The following is a 26040-nucleotide window of genomic DNA, read 5'->3' as shown; positions in this document are numbered from 1 at the left end:
TATCTGGAAGGACAGTCATATCAATTATTTATTAAATAGCCTTTCAAAACACAGCGAGTGAGACAAAAAAATGGAGCGGGAGGGAGAGGGGGAGAGGGAGAGAGAGAGACACACACACACACACACACACCACACACCACACACACACACACACACACACACACACACACACACACACACACACACACACACACACACACACACACACACACACACACACACACACACACACACACACAGATGCTCACATTGGGGAGCATAATTCATTACTGTGCTCTCAGCCTCCAGATTACCCAGAAGCACTTGCGGGAGGCAAGCATGGAGAGAGAACACTGAGACCCATGATGACTTCCTGTGAATTCCCATGGTGGCTTTAGAGCGGACAGCGCACACACACGCACACACACAGAGACAGGCAGCCAGGCGCTTCCTTCTCTCTCACACATGCACACTCTGAACCATAGAAATTGAATCCATTGATTCTATAGTTCTAACACTGAGGACACAGAGGCATGCTTTCCTGTATTACATCAGCACATCAGTAAGCCTTCAGAGAACCAAGAGGAGAGAAAAGAGGGAGAAAGAGAAAGAGAGCGTCCTTACGTCATGGCCTGGTAGATGGACTCTACTCCGTATCTCATGGCGAACTCGTCTACTATCTCCTGGGACACGTCGTCATAGTAGACCTTCCACGCCTCCTCTCCTTTCACCTCTGGGATCTTCACCGCTCCACTGTTCTTTACCTCCGTCAGGTGGTGGAACAGGTTCTAAAGGAAGAGAGAAAGACAGAATGAAGAGAATAACATGAGAGAAGAGGAGTAGAGGGAGACAGTTCCTGGAACAGTTTCCATAGAGTGGAGAAATCCATCAGACCAGTTGGTGAGTATAGATGTCTTACCTCATGTAAACAGGTGTACTGGCCGTGGGGCGGAGCTACTTTCTCCTCTCCCTTCATCTCCACGTTGAGCTTCAATCTGATGGCTCCCGACACCATCGACTTATCAGTTCTCTTATCTAGAACACAGAACCAGATGCATCAGTTCTCTTATCTAGAACACGGAACCAGACTTATCAGTGCTCTTATCTAGAACACAGAACCAGATGCATCAGTTCTCTTATCTAGAACACAGAACCAGATGCATCAGCTCTCTTATCTAGAACACAGAACCAGATGCATCAGTTCTCTTATCTAGAACACAGAACCAGACATATCAGTTCTCTTATCTAGAACACAGAACCAGATGCATTAGTTCTCTTATCTAGAACATAGAACCAGACCTATCAGTCTTCTTATCTAGAACACAGAACCAGACTTATCAGTGCTCTTATCTAGAACACAGAACCAGATGCATCAGTTCTCTTATCTAGAACATAGAACCAGACTTATCAGTCTTCTTATCTAGAACACAGAATTAGATGCATCAGTTCTCTTATCTAGAACACAGAACCAGACTTATCAGTTCTCTTATCTAGAACACAGAACCAGATGCATCAGTCTTCTTATCTTAAACACAGAACCAGATGCATCAGTCCTCTTATCCAGAAAATGGTACCGGTCTTATCTAGAACATAAAAACAAACTTAACTAGAATATAGAAACAGTCTAATCTAGAACATGGAAGCAGTCTGATCTGGAACATATAATCATTATTATCTAGAACATAGAAACATTATTATCTAGAACATATAACCAGTCTAATATACAACATATAACCAGTTTTATAGAGAACATAGAACCAGTTTAATCTAGAACATAGAACCAGTCTTATCTAGAACATGGAAGCAGTATGATCTGGAACATAGAACCAGTATTCTCTATAACATGAAATCAGTCTGATCTGGAACATATCATCATTATTATCTGGAACATAGAAATATGATTCTCTAGAACATAGAACCAGTCTTATCTGGAACATATAATCATTATTATCTAGAACATAGAAATATGATTCTCTAGAACATAGAACCAGTCTTATTTAGAACATAGAACCAGTCTTATCTGGAACATGGAAGCAGAAGGATTTGGAACATACCCAGGTTGTACCACACATCCATCTCCCCGCTGAGCATGCGGACCTCGATGATGGTCTGACCCAGGAAGTCGTCCGACTCTCGTTTGAAGTGTTGTTTCATGCGAGACTTGATGTCATCATCCTCATCCCACACACGCACCTTGATCCGGTCTGTAGCGTTGTGACACTCACTGGACAGCAAAGCACCATGTGTAGAAAAACAGCACCATTAAAGTGAGTAAGTTTCTCTATTATAATAAAAATACAATGATTATAAGAACACTTTGCTATTCTCATTCATTGCAGCTGCAGTGCTGGTTGTAGTGTGAGTGGGTGTAGGGAGAACACACATATTATGGCTTATAAAAGCATTGACAGTGCTGAATAACAACTTAAACATGCTGTATTTGTTGAGTCTCTTTAGTCATAGTTTTAAACGTTTTGAATTCTCACAGTATCAACGTTGCTGTGCGTTCAAGTTTGTTTTTTACAGTCTATGGCTCGAGGAAACTGTGCAGACACAGTGATCTGAACTATCTTATTGGCCAGCGGTAGGCCTGTAGGTGCACTTGATTTCCTCTCTGGACCTGCCGGGTAAGCAGAGTTCTATCTTCAGACACATGAAAGGGTTCAAAATAGGAACACTTTCCCTTCACGACATTAGGGCTGCTGAATCAAGTGCATCTGACGCCTACAACACAAAAGGAATAGAAAAATGTGGAACGTAAGGCTTTATTGTTGTTGTTTTCAAAGAAATGTTTGGTGATTGACTAGGAATGCCTTGGAGATCGACCAGTCGATTGTGATCGACAGTTTGGTAACCACTGGTTTAGGGTGTCCAAACCTCATGCCTCTATCATAATTCGTTCAAAAGTTATTGCCGTTTTTACCCTTGTAGGATGGCCCAAATTAGGGTGACTAAATCAGAGAAAAAAAGCTGTAAAAATTTAGAAAATAGCCCTTGAAGGTGAAAAGCTGTGTGGCCCTCTTCCCTCCTCCCTCCTCCCATCCTCTCTAGAGCCACTCAGCTGTTTTATCTACTGGCAGCAGCTCTGACCTAACTTGATATGACCTCACATTATCCTTGAGCACAAACAGACCTGGAAACTCAGTGTAGTCACGTCACAGTCATATGTAATGGCTAGGGTTGGCATAGTGTGGGTGGCTGTTAGGTTAGGGTTGTCATTGGGGCTTCAAAGGCTTGGGAGTGGTCTGGAGTTGTCCTCTTTGCTAGATGTATGTGGGAAATGAAAGACCTGGAAGGAGGAGAGAGAGGAGAATGAAAGAGAGTAGAGGAATAGAGAGGAGAGGGAGAGAAGAGTAAAGTAAAGTAGAGAAGAATAGAGGAGAGTAAAGGGAAAGGAGAGGGGGGAGGGGCCAGGAGAGGAGAGGAGAGGAGAGGAGAGGAGAGGAGAGGAGAGGAGAGGAGAGGAGAGGAGAGGAGAGGGAGATGAGAGGGGGAGGGGCCAGGAGAGGAGAGGGGAGGGAGGAGGGGAGAGGAGAGGAGAGGAGAGGAGAGGGAGAGGAGAGGAGAGGAGAGGAGAGGAGAGGAGAGGAGAGGAGAGGAGAGGAGAGGAGAGGGGGAGGGGAGGGGACAAGAGAGGAGAGGAGAGGAGAGGAGAGGAGAGGAGAGGAGAGGAGAGGAGAGGAGAGGAGAGGAGAGGAGAGGAGAGGAGAGGAGAGGAGAGGAGAGGAGAGGAGAGGAGAGGAGAGGAGAAAGGAGAGGTGAGGGGAATGTCTGTCAGGTGGGATTGACATCATTCTGCCCCACCGGCTCTATTTAGGAAACCCTGCTGTCCCTAGTGTTCCCCCACTCAAGGGTGTGTGTGTGTGTGTGTGTGTGTGTGTGTGTGTGTGTGTGTGTGTGTGTGTGTGTGTGTGTGTGTGTGTGTGTGTGTGTGTGTGTGTGTGTGTGTGTGTGCGTGCATGTGTGCGTGTGTGTGTGTTAGTGGCACCCACAGATGGATGTCCCTGCCAGGCAGAGAGCTAAGATTCCAAGACCCTGTCACATGGCATGAGGATAACATCTTTTCTCTCTGTCTCTCTGTCTTGTTTTCTCTCTGTCTCTCTGTCTTGCTGTCTTGCTGTCTCCTTGTCTTGCTGTCTCTCTGTCTTGTTTTCTCCTGTCTCTCTGTCTCTCTGTATAGTTTTCTCTCTTTGTCTCTGTCTCTCTCTCTTGTTTTCTCTCCCCCTCTGTCTCTCTCTCTCTCTCTCTCTCTCGCTCTCTCTCGTTCTTTCCCTCTCTGTCTCTGTATCTCACTCTCCATCTCACTCTCTCCCTCTTTCCATCTCCATTTTGTTTGCACAGGAGGCAAGAGTGAGCAGTGTAACTCTATCTGCGTCGCATTCTGTGGTTTCTCATTAACACTGTAGATACGGACGCACGCATACACGCGCACACGCACACTAACACGCGCACGCACGCACGCACACACACACACACACACACACACACACACACACACACACACACACACACACACACACACACACACACACACACACACACACACAAGGCAGCTCTAACAAAGCCTCTTTGTCTCCTAGATATGTTCTATATATGGTATTCTAATCACCAGCGCTATGGTTTCTATGGAAATGGGGTGCTTGATTTGTCTTTATCTATGTATGTCTCTATTTAAAGCTGGAATCCATACTTGATGAAACTGCCACATTCGTTGGTAATATTACAACAAAAGTTATTTCAAACAACAAACACGTTTTCTTGTCTCTGACATTAGTGCACATCATTAGTGCACATCACTTCCCGCGACATAGAAAAGCAGAGGATGTATTGCAACATAATGTGTTCAGGATGCTGGATGATCCTCTTCTCTTTTATCATCAAAACAAAAACAACAACAATTGCGGCTGTGGTGAACAATGGTGCTGTTCAACCTGACGCGTCCATATAGGATACTGCAGATACTGTGATGTATTTATACAACAACAGGATATACTGGCTTTAGAACAGACTCTTTAAGCCTCATGACGTTGATGTGAAATGTGTCGTTCATAGTGCTATAGTGTTGTTTTACAGAAAGCCATATTCCAGTGTTCTAAGTTGTGTTAGGTCTTAGATAATACCATAAGTTCTCGGTTCTCTGTGTACCTTAAATCAACATGATCAACTTCACAATCAACATGACAGTCTGTCACCACTCAGAGTTCAGAGTTCAGACTCGTAGAGAGCCAGATTAAAACCATAATACCTTCTCCAATGACACCATGGGTCAATCTCTCTCTAGCACAACAGCACTACACATCATCAAAAGTTCCCTCTCCATTTTAGAAGTTGTTGTTTATTTAAAAAGGGCCTGAGCTAACATGGGTTAGCTTCATAATACTTTCAGTAAACTCAAACAAAGCTGTACACTCAAAGCTGGGGGTGAAATGAAGCTTGGCATTCAGGCCAAAGAGTTCCATTTTGGTTTCATCAGGTCAGAGAATCTTGTTTCTCATGGCCTGAGAGTCCTTTAAGTGCTGAGACTGCACTTGTGAAGATGGTAAATGACCTTTTAATGGCATCAGACCGAGGCTCTGCCTCTGTACCTTAGTGCTCCTAGACCTTAGTGCTGCTTTTGATACCATCGATCACCACATTCTTTTGGAGAGATTGGAAACCCAAATTGGTCTACACGGACAAGTTCTGGCCTGGTTTAGATCTTATCTGTCGGAAAGATATCAGTTTGTCTCTGTGAATGGTTTGTCCTCTGACAAATCAACTGTAAATTTCGGTGTTCCTCAAGGTTCCGTTTTAGGACCACTATTGTTTTCACTATATATTTGACCTCTTGGGGATGTCATTCGAAAACATAACATTAACTTTCACTGCTATGCGGATGACACACAGCTGTACATTTCAATGAAACATGGTGAAGCCCCAAAATTGCCCTCGCTAGAAGCATGTGTTTCAGACATAAGGAAGTGGATGGCTGCAAACTTTCTACTTTTAAACTCGGACAAAACAGAGATGCTTGTTCTAGGTCCCAAGAAAAAAAGAGATCTTCTGTTGAATCTGACAATGAATCTTAATGTTTGTACAGTCCTCTCAAATAAAACTGTGAAGGACCTCGGCGTTACTCTGGACCCTGATCTCTCTTTTGAAGAACATATCAAGACTGTTTCAAGGACAGCTTTTTCCATCTACATAACATTGGAAAAATCTGAAACTTTCTGTCCAAAAATGATGCAGAAAAATTTATCCATGCTTTTGTCACTTCTAGGTTAGACTACTGCAATGCTCTACTTTCCGGCTACCCGGATAAAGCACTAAATAAACTTCAGTTAGTGCTAAATACGGCTGCTAAAATCCTGACTAGAACCAAAAAAATTGATCATACTACTCCAGTGCTAGCCTCCCTACACTGGCTTCCTGTCAAGGCAAGGGCTGATTTCAAGGTTTTACTGCTAACCTACAAAGCATTACATGGGCTTGCTCCTACCTATCTCTCTGATTTGGTCCTGCCGTACATACCTACACGTACGCTATGGTCACAAGACGCAGGCCTCCTAATTGTCCCTAGAATTTCTAAGCAAACAGCTGGAGGCAGGGCTTTCTCCTATAGAGCTCCATTTTTATGGAATGGTCTGCCTACCCATGTGAGAGACGCAAACTCGGTCTCAACCTTTAAGTCTTTACTGAAGACTCATCTCTTCAGTGGGTCATATGATTGAGTGTAGTCTGGCCCAGGAGTGGGAGGGTGAACGGAAAGGCTCTGGAGCAACGAACCACCCTTGCTGTCTCTGCCTGACATGATGACTCCTTGCTCCCCAGTCCACCTGGCCGTGCTGCTGCTCCAGTTTCAACTGTTCTGCCTGTGATTATTATTATTTGACCATGCTGGTCATTTATGAACATTTGAGCATCTTGGCCATGTTCTGTTATAATCTCCACCCGGCACAGCCAGAAGAGGACTGGCCTCCCCACATAGCCTGGTTCCTCTCTAGGTTTCTTCCTAAGTTTTGGCCTTTCTAGGGTGTTTTTCCTAGCCACCGTGCTTCTACACTTGCATTGCTTGCTGTTTGGGATTTTAGGCTGGGTTTCTGTACAGCACTTTGAGATATCAGCTGATGTACGAAGAGCTATATAAATACATTTGATTTGATTTGATTCAATTTTGGTTTCATCAGGTCAGAGAATCTTGTTTCTCATGGCCTGAGAGTCCTTTAAGTGCCTTTTGGAAAACTCCAATCGGGCTGTCATGTGTCTTTTACTGAGGAGTGGCTTCCGTCTGGCCTCTACCATAAAGGCCTGATTGGTGGAGTGCTGCAGAGATGGTTGTCCTTCTGGAAGGTTCTCTCATCTCCGCAGAGGTACTCTGTCAGAGTGACCATCAGGTTCATGGTCACCTCCTTGACCAAGGCCCTTCTCCCCCGATTGCTCAGTTTGGCTAGGCGGCCAGCTCTAGGAAGAGTCTTGGTGGTTCCAAACTTTTTCCATTTAAGAATGATGGAGGCCACCTTCAATGCTGCAGAAATGTTTTGGTACCCTTCCCCAGATCTGTGTCTGACATGTACTGTCAACTGTGGGACCTTATATAGACAGGTGTGTGCCTTTCCAAATCATGTCCAATCAATTGAATTTACCACAAGTGGACTCCAATCAAGTTGTAGAAACATCTCACTGATCAATTGAAACAGGATGCACCTGAGCTCAATTTTGAGTATCATAACAAAGGGTCTGAATACTTATGTAAATAAGGTATTTCTGTCTTTATTTTTAATAAATGTGCAAACATTTCTAAAAACCTGTTTTCCCTTTGTCCTTATGGGGTAGTGTGTAGATTGACGAGGAAAAACATTTATTTAATCAATTTTAGAATAAGGCTGTAACGTAAGAAAAGGTGAAAAAAGTCAAGGGGTCTGAATACTTTCCAAATGCACTGTGTATGATATTCATGTCAATAACACATTTTTCAGTGAAATGCATTTGAATGATTTTCCATCTCCTCTCCCCTCATTTGTTGGTGTTGTAGGTTCTACATGTCTGTGATAATAATGTCTGCTGGAGTGTTTGTGTTACAGCTGAAGAAGGTAGCCCTGTCTGAGCCAGAATGGCCCCTAGGGTAGGAGCATACCTCCTGTTTCTGTAGCCTGAGGCAGTCTTTATGCACCCCACCTGGACAGGACCTATGGTCATGTGTGCATATATTTTATCTATGGGTGGCCCCAGCGGGAATCATACCAACGGGTTGCAAGTGTCATGCTCTACCGACTAAGCCACAAAGGACCACGTCTATAATACAGCCTGTAGTACACTGGCTTAGGTTGTAGTAATGTTGTAGCAGTGATATACTGTATGTTCATACTCACAAGAAGAACTTCTCGTCCCAGACAGGGTTGAGGTTCCCAAAGATGGTCTTGGTACGCCGTTTGGTCTTCCCTACCTGGACAGTCACATAGGGGTCACTGGAACCTGTCTTATCCTTGGCCTGCAGACCCTGGGCACACATCACTGGAGAGGAGAGAGGGGGAGGCAGGGCGAGATGGGGGAATAGAGGGAGGCAGAGGAAGACAGAGGAATGTAGGGGAAGACAGAGGAAGACAGGGGATGATGGGAGAGACAGGGGAAACATGGGAAGACAGGGGAAGGTATGGGAAGACAGGGAAGGCAGAGGAAGACGGGGGAGACAGGGGAGACAGGGGAAGACAGGGGAGACAGGGAAGACAGAGGAAGACGGGGGAGACAGGGGAAACATGGGAAGACAGGGGAGACAGGGAAGACAGGGGAAGACAGAGGAAGACAGAGGAAGACGGGGGAGACAGGGGAAACATGGGAAGACAGGGGAAGACAGGGAAGGCAGAGGAAGACGGGGGAGACAGGGGAAACATGGGAAGACAGGGGAAGACAGGGGAAGACAGGGGAGACAGCGAAGGCAGAGGAAGACGGGGGGAGACAGGGGAGACATGGGAAGACAGGGGAAGACAGGGGAAGACAGGGAAGGCAGAGGAAGACGGGGAGACAGGGGAGACATGGGAAGACAGGGGAAGACAGGGGAGACAGGGAAGGCAGAGGAAGACGGGGGAGACAGGGGAGACATGGGAAGACAGGGGAGACAGGGAAGGCAGAGGAAGACGGGGGAGACAGGGGAGACAGGGGAGACAGGGAAGACAGAGGAGACAGGGGAGACAGGGGAGACAGGGGAGACAGGGAAGGCAGAGGAAGACGGGGGAGACATGGGAAGGCAGGGGAGACAGGGAAGACAGAGGAAGACGGGGGAGACATGGGAAGACAGGGGCGACAGGGAAGACAGAGGAAGACAGGGGAAGACAGGGGAAGGCAGGGGAGACAGGGAAGGCAGAGGAAGACGGGGGAGACAGGGGAGACATGGGAAGACAGGGGAAGACAGGAGAAGACAGGGGCGACAGGGAAGACAGAGGAAGACAGGGGAAGACAGGGGAAGACAGGGGCGACAGGGGAGACAGGGAAGGCAGAGGAAGACGGGGGAGACATGGGAAGACAGGGGAGACAGGGAAGACAGAGGAAGACAGGGGAAGACAGGGGAAGGCAGGGGAGACAGGGAAGGCAGAGGAAGACGGGGAGACAGGGGAGACATGGGAAGACAGGGGAAGACAGGGGAGACAGGGAAGGCAGAGGAAGATGGGGGAGACAGGGGAGACATGGGAAGACAGGGGAAGACAGGGGAAGACAGGGGCGACAGGGAAGACAGAGGAAGACAGGGGAGACAGGGGAAGACAGGGGAAGACAGGGGAAGACAGGGGCGACAGGGAAGGCAGACGAAGACAGGGGAAGACAGCGGAAGACAGGGCGACAGGGGAGACAGGAAGGTAGAGAGGAAGCCAGGGAAGACAAGGGAGACAGGGGAAGACAGGGGAAGACAGGGGAAGACAGGGGCGACAGGGAAGGCAGAGGAAGACAGGGGAAGACAGGGGAAGACAGGGGCGACAGGGGAGACAGGGAAGGCAGAGGAAGCCAGGGGAAGACAAGGGGAGACAGGGGAAGACAGGGGAAGACAGGGGAAGACAGGGGCGACAGGGAAGGCAGAGGAAGACAGGGGAAGACAGGGGAAGACAGGGGAGACAGGGAAGGCAGAGGAAGCCAGGGGAAAACAAGGGAGACAGGGGAAGTAGGGGAGGTTGGGGAGGCAGGGGGGGAAGACAAAAATAAAAACAGTAAGACTTAAGAGGCTTTTGTTCCAGTCCAGCACTAATATACAGTAAAATATACATATATATATACATATATATATATATATATATGTAACACGTAAAGCCTGCAGGTTTAATGCTGTATTACTTGCTATGCACTAGTAGAGCCTTGTCCTATGTCTAATGTACGTATAGGTACCATAGCCATGTAAACTTGTCTCCAGTATAGCCAATCTGTTTGTTGGGGAAGCAGTGAATATCTGCCTCGCCAACAGACAGATACCTAAGAGAGACCAGTCCACCACCATCGCACATGACCATGCACAAGCACATACACACACACACACACACACACACACACACTACATTTTTTTTTAAATATTTTTTTTGCAGACGCTCTTATCCAGAGCGACTTACGTTAATCTTAAGATAACTTGTTGAGACAACCACATATCACAGTCTTTGTAAATACATTGTTCCTCAATAAGGAAGTTATCAATTTGTAAGTCGCTCTGGATAAGAGCGTCTGCTAAATGACTTAAATGTAAATGTAAATGTAAATCAGCAGAGTCAGTGCAAGTAGGTAAAAACAAGTGCACTTGTGTTTTTTATGGGGGAATAAGACTGAGATGTCTTATTAAAGACACAGCACTTAAAGATCCTGAACATCTGTCATGGTGTTCACGAGCCAAAACAGGTCCCCGTTTCTTGTGTATTACATCATCCAAGTGTGTACTACGTCATCCAAGTGTGTACTACGTCATCCAAGTGTGTACTACGTCATCCAAGTGTGTACTACGTCATCCAACTGTGTACTACGTCATCCAACTGTGTACTACGTCATCCAACTGTGTACTACGTCATCCAACTGTGTACTACGTCATCCAACTGTGTACTACGTCATCAATTGTGTGTGATGTGTTAAAGGTGGAATATGCAGAAATATCTCTTCTATTTCCTGGTTGCTAAAATTCTAATAGTTTGGCTAAGTTTATGTGATAAAATGAGCAATTATGGAATACAGTAATACATTAGTAACACCTTCTCTTTCCAAGACATAGACTGAATTATTTATTTTTTTATTTCACCTTTATTTAACCAGATAAGCTAGTTGAGAACAAGTTCTCATTTACAACTCTGATCTGGCCAAGATAAAGCAAAGCAGTGCGACAGAAACAACAACACAGAGTTACACATGGGATAAACAAGCGTACAGTCAATAACACAGTAGAAAAATGAAAGCCTATATACAGTGTGTGCAAATGGCATGAGGAGGTAAGGCAATAGAACATAGTAGCAAAGTAATTACAGTTTAGCAGATTTACACTGGAGTGATGGATGAGCAGATGATGATGAGCAGATGGTGGTGTGTAAGTAGTGATACTGGTGTGCAAAAGAGCAGCAAAGTAAATAAAAACAATAAAGGGTTGAGGTAGATAGATTAGGTGGGCTATTTACAGATGGACTATGTACAGCTGCAGCGATCGGTTAGCTGCTCAGATAGCTGATGTTTAAAGTTAGTGAGGGAAATGTAAGTCTCCAGCTTCAACGATTTTTGCAATTCGTTCCAGTCATTGGCAGCAGAGAACTGGAAGGAAAGGCGGCCAAATGAGGTGTTGGCTTTGGGGATGACCAGTGAGATATACCTGCTGGAGCGCATGCTATGGGTGGGTGTTGTTATCATGACCAGTGAGCTGAGATAAGGCAGAGCTTTACCTAGCATAGACTTGTAGATGACCTGAAGCCAGTGGGTCTGGCGATGAATATGTAGCGAGAGCCAGCCGACTAGAGCATACAGGTCGCAGTGGTGGGTGGTATAAGGCGCTTTGGTAACAAAACGGATGGCACTGTGATAGACTACATCCAATTTGCTGAGTAGTGTATTGGAAGCTATTTTGTAGACAACATTGCCGAAGTCGAGGATCGGCTAGAGTAAGTTTGGCGGCGTGAGTGAAGGAGGCTTTGTTGCGAAATGGAAAGCTGATTCTAGTTTTGATTTTGGATTGGAGATGCTTGATATGAGTCTGGAAGGAGAGTTTACAGTCTAGCCAGACACCTAGGTATTTGTAGTTGTCCACGTATTCTAGGTCAGAACTGTCCAGAGTAGTGATGCTAGTCGGGCGGGCGGTGCAGGCTGCAAATGGTTGAAAAGCATGCATTTGGTTTTACAAGCTTTTAAGAGCAGTTGGAGGCCACGGAAGGAGTGTTGTATGGCATTGAAGCTCGTTTGGAGGTTAGTTAACACAGTGTCCAAAGAAGGGCCAGATGTATACAGAATGGTGCCGTCTGCGTAGAGGTGGATCAGGGAATCACCCGCAGCATGAGCGACATCATTGATATATACAGAGAAAAGAGTCGGCCCGAGAATTGAACCCTGTGGTACCCCCATAGAGATTTCCAGAGGTCCGAACAACAGGCCCTCCGATTTGACAAACTGAATTCTGTCTGCAAAGTAGTTGGTGAACCAGGCAGGGCAGTCATTTGAGAAACCAAGGCTATTGAGGCTGCCGATAAGAATACGTTGATTGACAGAGTCAAAAGCCTTGGCCAGATCGATGAAGACCGCTGCACAGTACTGTTTTTTAAAAATCAATGGCGGTTATGATATCGTTTAGTACCCTGAGTGTGCTAAGGTGCAACCATGACCAGCTCGGAAAACGGATTGCACAGTGGAGAAGGTACGGTGGGATTCGAAAAGGTAATTGATCTGTTTATTAACTTGGCTTTTGAAGACTTTAGAAAGGCAGGGCAGGATGGATATAGGTCTGTAACAGTTTGGGTCTAGAGTGTCACCCCCTTTGAAGAGGGGGATGACCGCGGCAGCTTTCCAATCTTTAGGGATCTCAGACAATACGAAAGAGAGGTTGAACAGACTGGTAATAGGGGTTGCAACAATGGCTGCGGATACTTTTTAGAAAGAGAGGGTCCAGATTGTCTAGCCCAGCTGATTTGTAGGGGTCCAGGTTTTGCAGCTCTTTCATCTGCTATCTGGATTCTGGATTTGGGTGAAGGAGAAGCTGGGGAGGCTCGGGCAAGTAGCTGTGGGGGTGTGGAGCTGTTGGCCGGGGTTGGGGTAGCCAGGAGGAAAGCATGGCCAGCTGGTGAATCCAGGTGAAAGCTATGATCCCTTATTGATGTCACTTGTTAAATCCTCTTCAATCAGTGTAGATGAAGGGGAGATGACAGGTTAAATAAGGAGTTGTAAGCCTCGAGCCAATTGAGACATGGATTGTGTATGTGTTCCATTCAGAGGGTGAATATTTAAGTGCCTTTGAACGGGGTATGGTAGTTTGTACCCGGCGCACTGGTTTGAGTGTGTCAAGAATTGCAATGCTGCTGGGTTTTTCACACTAAACAGTTTCCCATGTGTATCAAGAACGGTTCACCACCCAAAGGGCATCCAGCCAACTTGACACAACTGTGGAAAGCTTTTGAGTCAACATGTGCCACCATCCCTGTGGAACACTTTCGACACCTTGCAGAGAGTCCATACCCCTATGAATTGAGGCTGTTCTGAAGGCAAAAGGGGACGGCAACTCAATATTTGGAAGGTGTTTCCTAATGTTTTGTACACTCAGTGTATACTTTAGAGAATCATTGTACCATCTAAATCTCTGTTAAACATGTTTTCAATAACCCAAAATATAGTTTTTCAGCTGTTTGAAGCTGGTATGCAAAACCGATGGTAAAAGATGCAAACACTAAACTTAACAACAGGAAGCATAGAATCTCTGCACATAGAACAGATCTACCGCGTCTTAAATTTGCTTTCAATAAGAATGACAGATCTATAACTCACATTTTTATGTGAATTTGGTCAGGTCGGCCAAAAAGTTACATATTATAGCTTTTAGATTTTGCAATTCGTGTGATATGTTGCATTTTCAACTTGACATTTGTCCTATATTTTCATTTAATCCCAGCCCCTGTGGGAGAACTTTTGCCTTTTGGTAGGCCGTCATTGTAAATAATAATTTGTTCTTAACTGACTTGCCTAGTTAAATAAAGGTTCAATAAAATGCCCTAGCCAGACTATACCAACAACAACTACTTGCTGAAAGACAAAATATACTTAGGTTAGCTACTCTTGCAGAGACTATTTTTCTTCCCAGGCTATAGATGAGGCACACACACACACAGACACACACCCTCACCAACACAGACACATTACATACATTTACATTTAAGTCATTTAGCAGACGCTCTTATCCAGAGCGACTTACAAATTGGTGCGTTCAAGACACACAACCTATACCCCATTAACAGCTCCCCCCACACACCCTGCTCCACACACCCTGCTCAACACACCCTTAACCATCCATCTCAGACAGGAAGTAGTAATTCCCAGCCCCATAAAAGGTAAAAGGACACTGGACATTAAATATGTATGAGTGACACTCTGTATTATTCATGGTACATAACTCCCCCAGCCAGCCCCTCTGCTGTCGTTGACAGAGACTGGTGGGCCGGGCTCTCAAAGACACCACAAATAAGAAGCTACAGCCTTGTGTTGCCCCCAGCAGCAAGAACTACAATACAATGAGAGAGAGGGGGGAGAGGGGATGAGAGGGAGAGAGCGAGGGGATACAGGGGATAGACAGAGATAGGGAGGAAATGACAGAGAGAGAGTGAAAAGGGAGAAAAGGGGGAGAGAGAGAGGGGTAGCGAAGAGAGAGAGGGGTAGAGGAGAGAGAGGGGTAGTGGAGAGAGAGAGGGTGATGTGGAAAGGGAGAGGGAGGAGTGGAAAGGGAGAAAAGGGGGAGAGAGAGAGGGGTAGGAGAGAGAGAGGATGATGTGGAAAGGGAGAGGGAGGAGTGGAAAGGGAGAAAGGGGGAGAGAGAGAGGGGTAGAGGAGAGAGAGGGTGATGTGGAAAGGGACAAAAGGGGGGAGAGAGAGGGGTAGCGGAGAGAGAGAGGGTGATGTGAAAAGGGGGAGAGAGAGAGGGGTAGTGGAGAGAGAGAGGGTGATGTGGAAAGGGAGAGGGAGGAGTGGAAAGGGAGAAAAGGGGAGAGAGAGAGGGGTAGCAGAGAGAGAGAGGGTGATGTGGAAAGGGAGAGGGAGGAGTGGAAAGGGAGAAAAGAGGGAGAGAGAGAAGGGTAGCGGAGAGAGAGAGGGTGATGTGGAAAGGGAGAGGGAGGAGTGGAAAGAGAGAAAAGTGGGAGAGAGAGATGGGTAGCGGAGAGAGAGAGGGTGATGTGGAAAGGGAGAGGGTGATGTGGAAAGGGAGAGGGAGGAGTGGAAAGAGAGAAAAGAGGGAGAGAGAGAGGGGTAGAGGAGAGAGAGGGTGATGTGGAAAGGGAGAGGGAGGAGTGGAAAGGGAGAAAAGGGGGAGAGAGAGAGGGGTAGCGGAGAGAGAGAGGGTGATGTGGAAAGGGAGAGGGAGGAGTGGAAGAGAGAAAAGGGGGGAGGGGGTAGAGGAGAGAGAGAGAGTGATGTGGAAAGGAGAGGGAGGAGTGGAAAGGGAGAAATGGGGGAGAGAGAGAGAGGGGTAGAGGAGAGAGAGAGGGTGTTGTGGAAAGGGAGAGGGAGGAGTGGAAAGGGAGAAAAGGGGAGAGAGAGAGGGTGATGTGGAAAGGGAGAGGGAGGAGTGGAAAGGGAGAAAAGGGGGAGAGAGAGAGGGGTAGAGGAGAGAGAGACGGTGATGTGGAAAGGGAGAGGGAGGAGTGGAAAGAGTTGGAAAGAGGCAGAGAACGGCTGATGTCTATGTTGGCTCTGTATAATGTAGTAAAATGTACCGCAACTACAGAGCTGAGTGATGGAGAGAAAAAGGGAGAGAGAAAGAGACAGATAGAGAGAGGGGGTGAGAGATATAGAGAGGGAGAGGGGTAAGGGTGGAAAGATGGAAAAAAGCAGTGATGGAGAGAGGGAGTTTATTAAGTATACTGTATTCTCCTTCCTATAGCAGTCTATACAAATCCACTGATCCAGGGCTGGGATGTAGCAGTTAGCTGATGCAGAACATTCACATCTCACGGCTGCCTATCTATCTACCGCCAAAGTGCTACACAATCAATGTGTGTCTGTGTTCATCAAATAAATAATACATAAATAAAGAGTCAATAAGTCGGTTCCTAAACAGGACGTTGGATAAGGCCATAGAGATAGATGGGAGCGGGAGGCAGTTTTTCTCTCTGTCTCAGTCTCTTGGGGATTGATTGACACACACAAGGAATGGCAGGAATGCTAGCTGGGCAATAATATATCTCAGCTCAGCCCAACCTGGTGTAATTTAGCCCAGAGGAACTGTATGCTCTAGTCGCACCGCTGCAAGGTAATACACACACACATCACCTATAGGGCGGAGCACAGAATCAGCCACAGTGGTGGATCACCCTTCCAGCTATGTGCCTTGCTCAAGACGATCTGAAGACATGTATTATAGTCCAGCAAACATTTACATTTACATCAAACCTTCCCAGCACCAGGCCTCAGTGATTGTGTTAAGATGTGATGTTGACCTTGGTTGACCACTAGGAGGTTCCCTCCAGTCTAGCCTGCTTGGCTAGGGGCGAGGGCTTAGTTCTTAGTGTTGGTACTACTAACCTGTGATGTTGATCTTGGTGGACCACTAGGAGGTTCCCTCCTGTCTAGCCTGCTTGGCTAGGGGCGAGGGCTTAGTTCTTAGTGTTGGTACTACTAACCTGTGATGTTGACCTTGGTTGACCACTAGGAGGTTCCCTCCAGTCTAGCCTGCTTGGCTAGGGGCGAGGGCTTAGTTCTTAGTGTTGGTACTACTAACCTGTGATGTTGACCTTGGTTGACCACTAGGAGGTTCCCTCCAGTCTAGCCTGCTTGGCTAGGGGCGAGGGCTTAGTTCTTAGTGTTGGTACTACTAACCTGTGATGTTGACCTTGGTTGACCACTAGGAGGTTCCCTCCAGTCTAACCTGCTTGGCTAGGGGCGAGGGCTTAGTTCTTAGTGTTGGTACTACTAACCTGTGATGTTGACCTTGGTTGACCACTAGGAGGTTCCCTCCAGTCTAGCTTGCTTGGTTAGGGGCGAGGGCTTAGTTCTTAGTGTTGGTACTACTAACCTGTGATGTTGATCTTGGTGGACCACTAGGAGGTTCTCTCCAGTCTAGCTTGCTTGGCTAGGGGCGAGGGATTAGTTCTTAGTGTTGGTACAACTAACCTGTGATGTTGACCTTGGTTGACCACTAGGAGGTTCCCTCCAGCACTGCTTGCTTGGTTAGGGGCGAGGGCTTAGTTCTTAGTGTTGGTACTACTAACCTGTGATGTTGACCTTGGTTGACCACTAGGAGGTTCCCTCGAGTCTAACCTGCTTGGCTAGGGGCGAGGGCTTAGTTCTTAGTGTTGGTACTACTAACCTGTGATGTTGACCTTGGTTGACCACTAGGAGGTTCCCTCCAGTCTAGCTTGCTTGGTTAGGGGCGAGGGTTTAGTTCTTAGTGTTGGTACTACTAACCTGTGATGTTGACCTTGGTTGACCACTAGGAGGTTCTCTCCAGTCTAGCCTGCTTGGTTAGGGGCGAGGGCTTAGTTCTTAGTGTTTGGTACTACTAACCTGGGATGTTGATCTTGGTGGACCACTAGGAGGTTCCCTCCAGTCTAGCTTGCTTGGTTAGGGGCGAGGGCTTAGTTCTTAGTGTTGGTACTACTAACCTGTGATGTTGATCTTGGCGGACCACTTGGATGTTCCCTCCAGCACTGCTTGCTTGGCGGTCTTCAGGTGTCCAGTGAAGTCCTCTTTAGAGATCCCAAACATCTCCTGGATGACCTCAAACACCTCAGGACGGTTCTTCTCCCTGATCTTCATCCTCTCCTTCATGGCCATGATGATGTTCAGGGTCTTGTCCTCAGCGCCATGCTTAGAACTCTTCTCCACCGCCCCTAGAACACCACACACACACAGGAAAATACACACACACACACACACACACACACACACACACACACACACAGAAAAAAACCACACCATTACAAATTAGGTTACAGCATTGTGCTTAGAACTCTTGTCCACCACCCTTAGATTTCCTCTGGCCCATCTATCAAACACACAGATAACTTTCTCACGTGCTCTTTGTGGACTCTGTCTCTCTTTCTCTACCTTTCTCTTTTGGGTATCTTGTCCCTAGAACACAATGGGAAGCAGTTGTTGTAGGAGGAGAATGTTACAAATACTGTCTGTGATTAGAATACAGTTAGAAGCATCCTTTATTCTGTATGTTTGTGTGTGAGAGTAGGGGGTAGGGGTTAGAAAGACCTTGGCTATGGCCCATCTCTCAAACACACACTTCTGCTTTCTCCTCATGCTTTTATTGGACCCTCCCTCTCCCCTCTCTCCCCTCCCTCCCTCCCTCCCTCCCTCTCCCCTCCCCTCTCTCCCCTCTCTCCCCTCCCTCCCTCTCCCCTCTCTCCCCTCCCTCCCCCTCCCTCCCTCTCCCTCTCTCCCCTCCCCTCCCTCTCGCTCTTTTTCACCCCTACTTTCTCCTCCTCTAATCGAGTTATCTCGCCTGTCATCTTTGACGAGGTCATGAACTGCGATTGAAATCAAATTAAATATGAATCATCATTTGAATAAAACACTATGTATTCATCCCAAATTACGCTGTTTTCCTACATAGGGCAGTACTAAAAGTAGTGCAGTACTAAACGTAGTGCAGTACTAAAAGTAGTGCAGTATGTAGGGAATAGAGGGCCATTTGGGACGCACACAGAGAGTTCTATCATTCAGAGTGGAGCTAATCCAGTTACAGAGAGTGACGGTCCTGGGGCTAACGTGTCACACCTCTACTGTCATCCAATCAAAACACACTAGGATAAACCTCTAGATACTACCCAAAACATGACCTGCTACTGTACAACAGAGGGAATCAGTTTAAATAAACATTACGGTAGCAAGATGGAGAGGGTGTGGGTGTGTTTTAGTGCAAACACAAACACATTTGAGAGCTAGCTACACTTCAAAGCAGGCTGGGAGGCAGAGAGTAATGTCATACTGAGAGTCAGAGGAGACACCCTCCCTGTAAGGCTGGAGCCAACAGCTGGACGGACGCACGCACGCACGCACGCACGCACGCACGCACGCACGCACGCACGCACGCACACACACACACACACACACACACACACACACACACACACACACACACACACACACACGGCAGCTTGTATATGGTATATGGAGTAAAACAAACAAGCTGTAAAAGCAGGCATCTGCGATTCAGCACCACTTCCGGCGCCGACAGAGATGGCCGCCTCGCTTCGTGTTCCTAGGAAACTATGCAGTTTTTTGTTTTTTTACGTGTTATTTCTTACATTCTTACATTGGTACCCCAGGTCATCTTAGGTTTCATTACATACAGTCGAGAAGAACTACTGAACATAAGAGCAGCGTCAACGCATCATCAGTACGACCAAGAATATGACTTTCGCGAAGCGGATCCTGTGTTCTGCCTTTCACCCAGGACAACGGAATGGATCCCAGCCGGCGACCCCAAAAAACGACTTCGTAAAAGGGGAAAACGAAGCGGTCTTCTGGTCAGACTCCGGAGACGGGCACATTGTGCACCACTCCCTAGCATTCTCCTCACCAATGTCCAGTCTCTTGACAACAAGGTTGATGAAATCCGAGCAAGGGTAGCATTCCAGAGGGACATCAGAGACTGTAACGTTCTTTGCTTCACAGAAACATGGCTCACTGGAGAGACGCTATCGGAGTCGGTCCAGCCAGCTGGTTTCTCCACGCATCGCGCCGACAGAAACAAACATCTTTCTGGTAAGAAGAGGGGCGGGGGCGTATGCTTCATGGTTAACGTGACGTGGTGTTGCCACAACAACACACAGGAACTCAAGTCCTTCTGCTCACCTGATTTAGAATTCCTCACAATCAAATGTCGACCGCATTATCTACCAAGGGAATTCTCTTCGATTATAATCACAGCCGTATATATTCCCCCCCAAGCAGACACATCGATGGCTCTGAAAGAACTTTATTTGAATCTTTGCAAACTGGAATCCATATATCTGGAGGCTGCATTCATTGTAGCTGGGGATTTTAACAAGGCTAATCTGAAAACAAGACTCCCTAAATTTTATCAGCATATCGATTGCGCAAACAGGGCTGGAAAAACCTTGGATCATTGCTATTACAACTTCCGCGACGCATATAAGGCCCTGCCCCGCTCTCCTTTCGGAAAAGCTGACCACAACTCCCTTTTGTTGATCCCTGCCTACAGACAGAAACTAAAACAAGAAGCTCCCGCACTGAGGTCTGTTCAACGCTGGTCCGACCAATCTGATTCCACACTCCAAGACTGCTTCCATCACGTGGACTGGGATATGTTCCGTATTGCATCAGACAACAACATTGACGAATACGCTGATTCGGTGAGCGAGTTCATTAGAACGTGCGTTGAAGATGTCGTTCCCATAGCAACGATTAAAACATTCCCAAACCGGAAACCGTGGATTGATGGCAGCATTCGCGTGAAACTGAAAGTGCGAACCACTGCTTTTAATCAGGGCAAGGTGACTGGAAACATGACCGAATACAAACAGTTCTCCGCAAGGCAATCAAACAAGCTAAGCGTCAGTATAGAGACAAAGTAGAATCTCAATTCAACGGCTCAGACACAAGAGGTATGTGGCAGGGTCTACAGTCAATCACGGATTACAAAAAGAAAACCAGCCCCGTCACGGACCAGGATGTCTTGCTCCCAGGCAGACTAAATAACTTTTTTTGCCCGCTTTGAGGACAATACAGTGCCACTGACACGGCCCGCAACTAAAACATGCGGACTCTCCTTCACTGCAGCCGACGTGAGGAAAACATTTAAACATGTCAACCCTCGCAAGGCTGCAGGCCCAGACGGCATCCCCAGCCGCGCCCTCAGAGCATGCGCAGACCAGCTGGCTGGTGTGTTTACGGACATATTCAATCAATCCCTATCCCAGTCTGTTGTTCCCACATGCTTCAAGAGGGCCACCATTGTTCCTGTTCCCAAGAAAGCTAAGGTAACTGAGCTAAACAACTACCGCCCCGTAGCACTGACTTCCGTCATCATGAAGTGCTTTGAGAGACTAGTCAAGTACCATATCACCTCCACCCTACCTGACACCCTAGACCCACTCCAATTTGCTTACCGCCCAAATAGGTCCACAGACGATGCAATCTCAACCACACTGCACACTGCCCTAACCCATCTGGACAAGAGGAATACTTATGTGAGAATGCTGTTCATCGACTACAGCTCGGCATTTAACACCATAGTGCCCTCCAAGCTTGTCATCAAGCTCGAGACCCTGGATCTCGACCCCGCCCTGTGCAACTGGGTACTGAACTTCCTGACGGGCCGCCCCCAGGTGGTGAGGGTAGGCAACAACATCTCCACCCCGCTGATCCTCAACACTGGGGCCCCACAAGGGTGCGTTCTGAGCCCTCTCATGTACTCCCTGTTCACCCACGACTGCGTGGCCACGCACGCCTCCAACTCAATCATCAAGTTTGCGGACGACACAACAGTGGTAGGCTTGATTACCAACAACGACGAGACGGCCTACAGGGAGGAGGTGAGGGCCCTCGGAGTGTGGTGTCAGGAAAATAACCTCACACTCAACGTCAACAAAACTAAGGAGATGATTGTGGACTTCAGGAAACAGCAGAGGGAACACCCCCCTATCCACATCGATGGAACAGTAGTGGAGAGGGTAGTAAGTTTTAAGTTCCTTGGCGTACACATCACAGACAAACTGAATTGGTCCACCCACACAGACAGCATCGTGAAGAAGGCGCAGCTGCGCCTCTTCAACCTCAGGAGGCTGAAGAAATTCAGCTTGTCACCAAAAGCACTTCTACAGATGCACAATCGAGAGCATCCTGTCGTGCTGTATCACCGCCTGGTACGGCAACTGCTCTGCCCACAACTGTAAGGCTCTCCAGAGGGTAGTGAGGTCTGCACAACGCATCACCGGGGGCAAACTACCTGCCCTCCAGGACACCTACACCACCCGATGTCACAGGAAGGCCATAAAGATCATCAAGGACAACAACCACCCGAGCCACTGCCTGTTCACCCCGCTATCATCCAGAAGGCGAGGTCAGTACAGGTGCATCAAAGCTGGGACCGAGAGACTGAAAAACAGCTTCTATCTCAAGGCCATCAGACTGTTAAACAGCCACCACTAACATTGAGTGGCTGCTGCCAACACACTGACTCAACTCCAGCCACTTTAATAATGGGAATTGATGGGAAATGATGTAAAATATATCACTAGCCACTTTAAACAATGCTACCTAATATAATGTTTACATACCCTACATTATTCATCTCATATGTATACGTATATACTGTACTCTATATCATCTACTGCATCCTTATGCAATACATGTATCACTAGCCACTTCAACTATGCCACTTTGTTTACATACTCATCTCATATGTATATACTGCACTCAATACCATCTACTGTATCTTGCCTATGCCGCTCTGTACCATCACTCATTCATATATCTTTATGTACATAATCTTTATCCCCTTACACTTGTGTCTATAAGGTAGTAGTTTTGGAATTGTTAGCTAGATTACTTGTTGGTTATTACTGCATTGTCGGAACTAGAAGCTACACTCGCACTAACATCTGCTAACCATGTGTATGTGACAAATACAATTTGATTTGATTTGATTTGAAGTGGACAGCAACAGAATGTGGATTCTGAAGTTCAGCACCACAGGACAGTGGACAGTGCTAACATAGCTCCCATTGTAAATAATAGCGGAATAAATTGCAACTAAAGGAATATAGGAACTTTCCCATTGTTGCATTGAATCCGTAACCACATATGAATGCATATTCTGTGTGTGTGTGTGTGTGTGTGTGTGTGTGTGTGTGTGTGTGTGTGTGTGTGTGTGTGTGTGTGTGTGTGTGTGTGTGTGTGTGTGTGTGTGTGTGTGTGTGTGTGTGTGCGTGTGTGTGTGAGCTTGTGCGTGTGCGTGTGTGTGTGTGTGTGTGTGTGTGTGTGTGTGTGTGCGTGTGTGTGTGAGCCTGTGCGTGTGCGTGTGTGTGTGTGTGTGTGTGTGTGTGTGTGTGTGTGTGTGTGTGTGTGTGAGCCTGTGCGTGTGCGTGTGTGTGTGTGTGTGTGTGTGTGTGTGTGTGTGTGTGTGTGTGCATGTGTGTGTGAGCCTGTGCGTGTGTGTGTGTGTGTGTGTGTGTGTGTGTGTGTGTGTGTGTGTGTGTGTGTGTGTGTGTGTGTGAGCCTGTGCATGTGTGTGTGTGTGTGTGTGTGTGTGTGTGTGTGTGTGTGTGTGTGTGTGTGTGTGTGTGTGTGTGTGTGTGTGTGTGTGTGTGTGTGTGTGTGTGTGTGTGTGTGCGTGCGTGTGTGCGTGTGTGCGTGCGTGCGTGCGAGCGAGTGGGAGTGCAAACCTGTGTTTCTGGGAGTGAGCCTGTGTGTGTGTGTGAGTGTATTTCCTTACTCTGTAGACAGTCGGCGTTGAGTAGATCCTGACACTTCTCGTGGCATTTGACACCACACTCAGAGCAGCGCATACCCTGCCTGGCGATGCCCCACAGCAGGCCCTCACACTCGTGGCAGTAGGTTGGGGCGGTGGCCGTCCACACCTCAAAGTTATGAGGCGTCGTAGACGAGATGGGATAGATCAACGCCTGCAACGTCTTCCTAAACACATGCAGTTTCTGGAGAGGAGGAGAGAGGGTGGAGAGGAGAGGAGAAGACGGCAGAGGAGGAAGAAAGAAGGTGAGAGGAGAGGAGAAGAGATGGAGGGTCCAATACAAGCATGAGGAGGGAGAGAGAGGGGGAAGAGGAGAAGAGAAGAGGGCCAAGGAGGGAGAGAGGGGGGAGGAGGGAGAGAGGGCGCGGAGAGGAGGGCAGAGGAGGGAGAAAGAGAGGAGAAGAGAGAGACAGAACGAGAAAAATAGAGAAGAAAAGAGAGGGGAGAAAGAAAGAAAGTAGGTGGAATTGAGAGGTCAGATGTCAGATTATAAAACAGACACACAAACCCCTAGAGGTAAAGGGAGAAGGTCTAAGGCCAGAGGTCACTGTAAAGGTCAAGTGTCCCCAGGGTCCGTCCAGTCTCATTAAAACCTAAATGAGCTATAGCACTGGGTTGCTTTAAACCCCATCGCTATAGGCTACCGTCTAATATGATAATAATGGCTGTGTCCACAATACTAAATGACCCTTATAGTGTACATTATGCTTACCACACACAGCTTTAGGCTGCTTTTTAACACTATCCTATGCTCCATATAGTGCACTACAAGTAGTGTGTATTATGTTGACCCTACACTGCTATAGGCTACTTTCTAATAAGGCTACTTTCCCAACAAGATCTCACGGTTTGACCAATTTTACTTCAGATTCTGACGTTTGTCCACATTTCTCCAAACGTCAAATTTCAAAGTTGCTCCAAACATCACATTTCTAGGTGTTTTGGACCCTGGGTTGGTCCTCCTGATATTCCTAACTGACTTGCCTAGTTAAATAGAGGCTAAATAAATAAGTTAAATAGAAGCAGCACACCGGGTTGCACCACTGCTGTCACCGGTGCTGGATAAGTTTAGGTATTAATTCCTAATGGTTAAGTTAAGGGTTATGATTTGGGGTTTAAACAAAAACAACAAAAACAAGTGTCTATCAACGGGATTGGACAAGCAACCCTCGGAGCCGGAGCACTTGGCTTACGCCTATCCGCCACCGCTGTCTACAACTCCCTTGCAAAACCAAAGCCTACTTGATGGTAATAGTGCTCACCGTTGCCCCTAGTGGCCGGTTTGGAAGGCATCTCCCCATGTCCTGGGTACATGGACAGACTTCAGATTTTTAAGTGGCTCTTGAGCGACCAGGCTGACATTTCAGTCCATAATGATTTGCTAATCTCCATAATGTACACTCCAAGTAATGTGCATTATGCTGAACCTCTACTCTACAGCCGTAGGCAACTTTCTAATAGGGCTATGTGTCCATATGAACCATATGAACCATATTCTCCGTGTAGTGCACAGTACATAGGGGCAAGGGTGTCATTCCATTATTAGTATTGAAAGAGCATCCTTTAGCTAAGTGGCTCAATGACACCAGTGTGTTTTATTACTGCACAACTCAACCATTTCTACCAGAAATCAAAGAGTAAAGGAACAAGGTATCAGCTAACACCAGGAACACATGGTTGTATATATCAACCAAGCATTGCATGCCATTCCATGCCATAGCCTCAGCCTTACTACTACAGCCACATAAACACCCTGTTTTGAATTAGTGTTTTGGGTTTGTTTATTGATTGGCTATATTAAATGTATATTCCTGTGTCTTTCACTGCTGATAGGTAGAGAGGTCAGACATATGAAGGGCCCTAGTCCACCATGTGGCCCACAGACTATCAATCACACTCACTCACACACACATGGACGCATGCATGAGCGTGCGCACGCGCGCACACACACACACACACACACACACACACACACACCTCTAGCCTTTTGGGGGCTATAACCGAGGTTTGGTTTTACATTTTTGTAATTAGTAGATGTACTTTTTCAGAGTGACCTACAGTTTCGGGCATTCAGCTTAAGATAGCTAGGTGATAGCTAACCACATATCACAGGCATAGTAAGAACACATTTCCTCAATAAAGTAGTTATCAGCAAAGTCAGAGCTAGAAGGGGGAGGGGGATCAAGTGGAAGTGTTGGTTCAGGAAAGTTTACAAATTTAGTTTACAAGTTTACAAATACTTTTCAGCTGTCAGCACTCAAAAAATGTGACATGATGTGTGCTCTAAACAACTATTGGCTAGTTATTCTGTATTTAAATAAACGGGCGGGGTATCGGTTGAGCCTGCTGCAACGATTGGATTAGAACAAGCCGCTCTCCCTCTGCTCTCATTTCCCCAGACCGACAAGCGCGGCTGTTTCCCTCACTTACCTTCCCTTCTCCACACA

At 46.9% G+C, this 26040-nt stretch overlaps 1 protein-coding gene across 1 annotated transcript in view; it reads right to left on the bottom strand.

Moving 5' to 3' along the window:
• The window catches only part of LOC115112780 (protein unc-13 homolog C-like), a 246218-nt gene that overhangs the window by 172386 nt on the left and 47792 nt on the right, over nucleotides 1-26040 (bottom strand). Inside the window, exons 7-12 of the mRNA XM_065013211.1 lie at nucleotides 23558-23777; nucleotides 17748-17975; nucleotides 8328-8469; nucleotides 2034-2203; nucleotides 899-1014; nucleotides 604-767 (exon numbers count right to left, since the gene is read on the bottom strand). Of these exons, the coding sequence (XP_064869283.1) occupies nucleotides 604-767; nucleotides 899-1014; nucleotides 2034-2203; nucleotides 8328-8469; nucleotides 17748-17975; nucleotides 23558-23777 (1040 nt within the window). The remainder of the gene's footprint in view (nucleotides 1-603; nucleotides 768-898; nucleotides 1015-2033; nucleotides 2204-8327; nucleotides 8470-17747; nucleotides 17976-23557; nucleotides 23778-26040) is intronic.

Source organism: Oncorhynchus nerka, linkage group LG28 (genome assembly GCF_034236695.1).
Source record: "Oncorhynchus nerka isolate Pitt River linkage group LG28, Oner_Uvic_2.0, whole genome shotgun sequence".
Taxonomy (NCBI): Eukaryota; Metazoa; Chordata; class Actinopteri; order Salmoniformes; family Salmonidae; genus Oncorhynchus; species Oncorhynchus nerka.
The sequence above is the reverse complement of the archived record's forward strand: the minus strand, read 5'-3'. Positions and strand labels throughout refer to the sequence as shown.